General features: G+C 39.5%; 2 protein-coding genes across 2 annotated transcripts in view; one reads left to right on the forward strand and one right to left on the reverse strand. All coding sequences in view use genetic code 11, as the record gives it.

Annotated features, from left to right (window-relative positions):
* Nucleotides 1-5,328, reverse strand: part of EGR_01950 (Sedoheptulokinase) — a gene marked incomplete at both ends in the record, with an annotated part of 21,454 nt that extends 16,126 nt beyond the window's left edge. Inside the window, 2 exons of the mRNA XM_024491199.1 lie at nucleotides 4,345-4,738; nucleotides 4,857-5,328. Coding sequence (XP_024354342.1) covers nucleotides 4,345-4,738; nucleotides 4,857-5,328 — 866 coding nt within the window. The remainder of the gene's footprint in view (nucleotides 1-4,344; nucleotides 4,739-4,856) is intronic.
* A 13-nt stretch (nucleotides 5,329-5,341) lies between these two features.
* The window catches only part of EGR_01951 (hypothetical protein), a gene marked incomplete at both ends in the record, with an annotated part of 14,936 nt that continues 13,721 nt past the window's right edge, over nucleotides 5,342-6,556 (forward strand). Inside the window, one exon of the mRNA XM_024491200.1 lies at nucleotides 5,342-5,372. Coding sequence (XP_024354343.1) covers nucleotides 5,342-5,372 — 31 coding nt within the window. The remainder of the gene's footprint in view (nucleotides 5,373-6,556) is intronic.

Genomic DNA, 6,556 nt, shown 5'->3' on the forward strand with positions numbered 1-6,556 from the left:
CCATCCGATCCATCCATCCATCCATCCATCCATCCATCCATCCATCCATCCATCCATGTCAGCATTCCACAATATTTATCAGACATTTAAAAGCGAGCACTTTATCACCTATCTCAGTTTAAGAAGGAATTAAATTTGAAACAACAGCCAAATATAAAGAGTATTTTGGTTGACTAAGCCGCTCTACCATTCGTGGGTGTGAAAGAGCTTCCACAGAACATTCACGGTTTTGATCACGCACTTAGTAGCACAAACTTTTCAGGATTCGTGGGATGCGGTTACCCTGGTAGTATGGTGGTTAGTCCACCACATTCCTGTCAGTAGGTCACCCTCCCTTGGGGAAGCCTGCCATAAAGTTAATCCAGATTGCATAAATTTTGTTACGCTTAGGCGGGAGCCAAGCATCACAAATTCATTGTTAAGATGTAGAAACTACATCAATGTTTTACCAGTACAGCTTGAAGAACTGTACTACTTCAAGCTTGAAAACAAAACAAAAAACTCCACATTTTGAGCAACAAATAGAAAAAAAGGGGCTAAATTAAATATCATCATGAAGAGATCATGTTTACTGCCTGTGAGCATGACAACTTCTGCAAATAATTTCAGGTTTTTTATCGATACATTGAATAACTCAACAACACCTCAACTTGCACATCATTATTAACAGTATTAACCACCGGAATCTCCTTCAGAGAAAAAAACAATCATCAGAGCCCAGGTAAGGAATGGGCATTTGTTCATAGACCACAAACAACATCCTGCACCTATTTCACCGTTCTAACTTCAGCCATTCTGCTAGCAGTAGGAATTGGTTTAACCGACAGAGAATAAAAACTTGTGACCCCAGGTTGGGAGCAGATAAACCGTGGGCCACATGTGTGTGATGCTAGCAGTAAGTCTGTTAATGCAGGATGCGCTAAAATTCCCACGATCGTGGCGGCAATAGCCATATAAAGTAAGCAAACTCTCCAAACAAACAAAGTCAGGCACATAAGTAAGTGTGGGACAACTTTTTTTGCTACATACAGGTCGTATTTTACTTGATGGTAGTCCAAAGCACTCCCTTTAATTCCGGGTAACTGTACAACACCAATGGATAATGAGTGAAAACAGAGGGTTTTATTTTTTTGGTTTGACCGTAACCTGCGATAATGGCTGGTGACCAATTTAAATCGCGAAAAATTCACCAACATTCAATTTTGGTTTGACAGAAAAGCGTACACTGCCAGTGGCAATGACTACGCGAGTAAGGGGCAATGTTTTAGCAGTTTTCACCCACGTTCAGGATGGCCAAAATGGACATTTTTCCCATGCTTGTTTAAGCGTCTTTAAAGCTACGTTTATATTCCCAACTAAGTACTATAGAGCCTTTTAAAGGTGCGTAGTTTTACATAAGAAGGCGAAATGGAGGGAAGTTTCGAGAATGTTAGCCATTCAACTACTATTTTGGTGGTTTGTTAAAGTCCAAACTTGCGTAGAAATGAGTTAATGGCCAATGCATCTTTAAGTTCAGCTAAAGTATGTAGTATTGCATTTCTTGGGGCCCTGTAAGTTCAAGGGAGGAAATGCAAGATTTTTAGCCAATGCTGTGAAATCGAAAGTAGCGCTTATTAAAACAAGAAGAATTGAATTTTCAAATTACTTTGCTTTTCTTTGTCTGTCAGTAAAGTCAGTCAGAATCCTTGTTAGCCGATATTGCGAAATGGGTTTTAGTCTCCGAATCAGCTCCTTGCTTTGTGGCGTTTTGCCGACTCATTCTTGTAAATATACACATAAGAGGAACTTAAAAAGGGTGCTAGTTCTTCGGAAACAAGACTAAATAAAATATGAGCAGTTTTGATCTCATTGTGGAACCATTAAATGATGAAAGACATTCCATTTTCCTCTGCGATCTTGTGCATTTTAAAATGAGGGAAGTTTTGACTACCATCGTGGCTGCTGTCCCTGCGTGAAGTAAAAAATGCTTTCAGATCTCGAGAGCTCCATGCTTCGAAGTGGTTTACTAAATAGATGTTCCACGAAGACATCGGAAATAAATCAAAATTTATCGGGAGAGAACAATTCACAGCCGGAGAGTAGATAGACAGCTCAACACACAACTTCAGCACCAGACGGATGTTAAGATAATGGATGGCGAAAGTAGTGACATCATAATTCCCTACTTTTTTCCACAAAGTCTCACGATCAGTCCGACAGTCCACAACTGTACATAAGAAACAAGACTTAAAAACGTAGGATTCGAAAATTTAACTATTATATTACCCTTAGTCCCCTAGTTGACTGAAATTGCACACAGCGGCAAGCTTTGATGGAGGGAAACATGTGTCTTGACTCCGGAGGCTTTCAGGTTAGGTGCACGATCATATTAGGGTGTGCCGACCTCTTCTTCCTAAAAATTTATTTTCACCTAACATCTCCTCGCGCTTATAGTTTTATTTCGTAAACAGCTGCTGCACCATGTGTCCTTTTGCCAAGTAAAGAGTGGGGGAAAAAGTCCTCCAATTTCAAAGGCAAGGGAGACCATCCTTACATTGAAATCACTGATAGATGCAAAAAAGTACAATTCTCTCTGCCACTCAAGCCCAAAAGGATAAATAAAGTACTGCACCTGAATAGGATGCATACAATTTTCAACACTCCAATTACCTGTAATGGCAGGGTTAATAATAATTAATTCGTATGAGGACTGTGAGGAGGGATGAAAAGAAACCCACACAACCGCAATAGCCCATGCCCATGGGAATGCTGTGAAAAAAGTCATCAAAACTCCCAGCTTTTATTAAATGCCTCTGACAAAATAGTAAGACTCTCACATAAAAGAAAGAGAGGAAGCCCGAAATGGCTGTAATTAACTCAACTACCCTATCATTCTGAAACCACTTCATCCTCGCGCATTTAATGGTGGTCTTTTAACACTTAAATAGGCAAAGGATAAACAGAGTTGCTTTTTAACTAAAGAACAAAATAGTAAACGGGTAGAATATATTAGGGGACTTGTGAAACATTAATGCATCGGAAGAGGGATGCAGGAGTCTAAAGTCAACATACTCATAAGTGGTAACTTAACCTGTCAACTGGGAAGCACTATCATCAGTCGTGCGGAACGGTGGACAAGAGGAAGTCGAACAAAGTGTTTTTCCATCACCGGGGTGGAAATTTTCCTTTTTATGAGCGGACTTCATGCTCTTGACTTCCTACTCTAGTCTGCTTTAAATATGTGTGGGAGACAACTTAAAATGCCCTAGTAAAAACTTTGTGGATGTAGTTACATCAACTTCATTTATGTGGACTAACACGGAGAAATGTTGTCGACATGCATTGGGGGTTCTCTGAAGTAGTAGTAGTCAATTAAATTTTTCCCTCTAATAATAGATCCTAACTTGAAAAGAGGAACCGCTAGGCAGCATAGGTACTAATCTTGTTGACCACCTAAGCCATAAGAATGATGCGACGGAGAAGAGAGAAGGACACTTGTCCAGAAGTTAAAGGGAGAAAGAGGGTTAACTGATGTGAGACAGCTACAACAATATTATTTTGTAAATTAGGCTAGCAGGATATTTTAGCTAAATCATCTTAATGGCAGATTTAGGAGTAAGAGTCCCAAAAGGACAGAATACTTTACTAATTGTTGTCGTTTTCACGCCTGGATACCTCTTTCTTAACCATGCAAACATAGGCTGAGAAACTTATGAGGTAACAAGTTAAACAGTTAACATTTGAAGAGTCGTTGTTATCAAACCAAATATGCAAAGATGATGCAGGGACTCATGTGGAGCATTTTAGGTTGCTAAAAATTAGACGTTACTGAGTAATTACAGGCTCTAATGCCACAAAAGGAACTCCCAAGAGTCAGCAATTGCAAACATTAGCCTTGAATGAGGCCTAATAAATCAAGCTCGTGGGGGAGAAACAAACTGTTAACTGGATTTGCCTTACGAGTCAAGTTACCCTAGCACACAAATAAAAAGTCGAAATTGGCTAGGGGGTAGTTTAAAGTGCGTAAATAAAGGATGGAGCAAAGTAGTTTATTAAATATTTGAGGCATGGAACTTAACAGCCAACCTGCTTTAGCACATAAATAAAGCATTGTTCTCCGGAAGCAATACACAACTAGTTGGAGGAGAGATCTCAGTCTATAATTTAAATTGACATGATGGTATCATAAAACCGATTTGTGTTAAAAATAGACCGAAAACTAGTATGAATTCACAGAAGAAGTTTGACAAAAACGGGTGAAGAAAATTCCAGGCTTCTCGAATACGTCTTAGCAATAACATCCAAATTTACCAAAAAAGTAACTTACAAAGCTTGCATTTAAAACGCTAAAGAAGCAGCACATACGCATGAAAATCCCAGGAATTGTTTTCTACATCAAAGTAGCCCCAGGACATGGCCATTTGAGGAGACATGACAGGTCGCTGAAGGGAGGCGAGACAGGCTACAAGGAAATCCGCCACGGTTCCAATACAAGTCCATGGGGTGTGCTGTATTGGTCGGAGAAGGGAAGGCAAAGGGCTTTGTGAAACCGATCTTGATTTACTTTGCGATGCGAAGGAATTGCAGGTGTCCATATTGTCAGTAATCGCTGGTCGCTGAGTGGGTGATCCTACGGAAGTTTTGCGCAAAACTGCCGTCTTTTCGAAGATGTCCCGCTCCTGTTCCACGTTTATTGGGGTCATTGCAAACTCGTCTGGTTGATTCTTGAAATGCCAGAGAATTGTGGCACAGCCAAAACCTATAATATGAAGGTTGCAAACAGCTAAATGTCTTGCGACACTTCAAACGGAAATAAATTATTCTTCATCTAAAGAGTGACTAAATTTTAGCACGACAAATTTGAATCGACTTCTCACCAGTAGACGGCTTTTCACTCCTCGTGGGGTTTGGAAGAGAATCAAGAAATTCCTTACTGCATCGACGATCCATCCATGTGACTAATTTTCCACACCCTCCTCCACTCACATTTACATCGAGCTTTTTCTTCTCATTTTTTGATTTGTCCACAATTGCAAGGTTGTTTCCTAGCCATCCCATGACTCCATGCATCTGGCCGGTCACAGTGATAGCTGTTACACGGGTCATTAACTGAGGCGGTATCGAGGAGAGGAGAATGTGAAGGCATTGGAATATCTTTCCAACGTCCTGGGTGTGCTCGTTAGGAAGGTAGAATATTTTGAAATTGCTCAAACTGGGTCCTGAAACTAGTCCGGTGTCCCTTGACAAACTGGTTTCAACGCGAGGGTTTGAGCCTTGTGTAACAAGAGCGACCTTAATGCTTGAGGTACCAAGGTCAATCCCAAGGATTAAGGGGACCTCGGTTTCCATTTAGAGTATTTGAATGATAGGACAAAAGAGTGGAACTTTTAGAGGTAACGAGTGACTTGCTGGTCGCAGATAGTAACAAAGTACATAAGCAAATGTACAACTAATTGGTGCCTAGCTACTATATCTGGGGGAAGGGCAAGACGAAAAATTCCAAAAAATCCTTTGTTACGGTAGACGGTTGCATAATTTTACACGGAAAACAAACTTAATAAACATTCCGAACGCACGGCATAAACAATAATTGGTAAATAATCCAAAGCACCCTCAAATGCATGTTTAAGGTCGAATTTATATTAATCTACCCACCTAAACAAATAACACTACAATCCAGACAGTAAATAATTCTAATTAAACCAAAAGCATTGCTTAATTTTTTAAATCCAGGTGTTATGACGATAACTTACATAAGTGCGCATGTGCTAAACCTTGACAACTTTTATTTAATAAAGCAGTGTAAACTGTAATTCAAATAGGTCTTTGTCTTCCCTTTACATTCAGCAAGTGCCTGTGTAATTATTACGCATTCTAAAACTGGCGATTGCTTGCAATTTGAATGAATTTTTATAATACTTGCCGGATGCTAACTTCTGGAACTCTTAATAACTAGTTTGCATTCTCATTTTCCGAGCTCTTAATTAAAATGTCAAGTATTCTGTTAAGCGGAAGGTGATCCTAAACTGTGGGAGATGTTTTTGGAGTAGTAGTATTGGACCAAGGAATGTCATTACAACAATGCAAGTTTCCTTCGAACGGTTTTACCTGTGACTAGTAATTTGCCTAAAAAGAAAAGCAGGTTGGCATTACACCGACTTTTTGCATTTATGCAAGGTCCTTTTTTTGCTACCTTGGAATAGCCTTATCATCCCTCGCACATTCGCAATCGCTTCCATTTGGCACTTTGTCAAAGTAGTTTTTCGGCATGCAAAATTAATCTCTGGTAAACACTTTCAGTTAGACGAAAAGTCTTTGAGTTCACTTCTTTCCTTCGGGAAAATCTGTTCTTTGTGAAACTTGTCGGCAATTACTAGCTTCTTTACTTCCTACTTAAAGAAAAAACTCTCTTTACGTAGAACTTTACACTCCCGTTGTCAGCAATATTCGTTTTTATTAAACTAATGTGTAAAATACAAGAGAAACCTATTTGGATCGACAAAAAACCAGTGAAAATTGCCTTTAAAACGAGAGAGTAGTTGTAACTCATGCTGCTGAAATTTTGTAAAATCTGAGG

The sequence above is a fragment of the Echinococcus granulosus genome (genome assembly GCF_000524195.1).
Source record: "Echinococcus granulosus chromosome Unknown EG_S00008, whole genome shotgun sequence".
Classification (NCBI taxonomy): Eukaryota; Metazoa; Platyhelminthes; class Cestoda; order Cyclophyllidea; family Taeniidae; genus Echinococcus; species Echinococcus granulosus.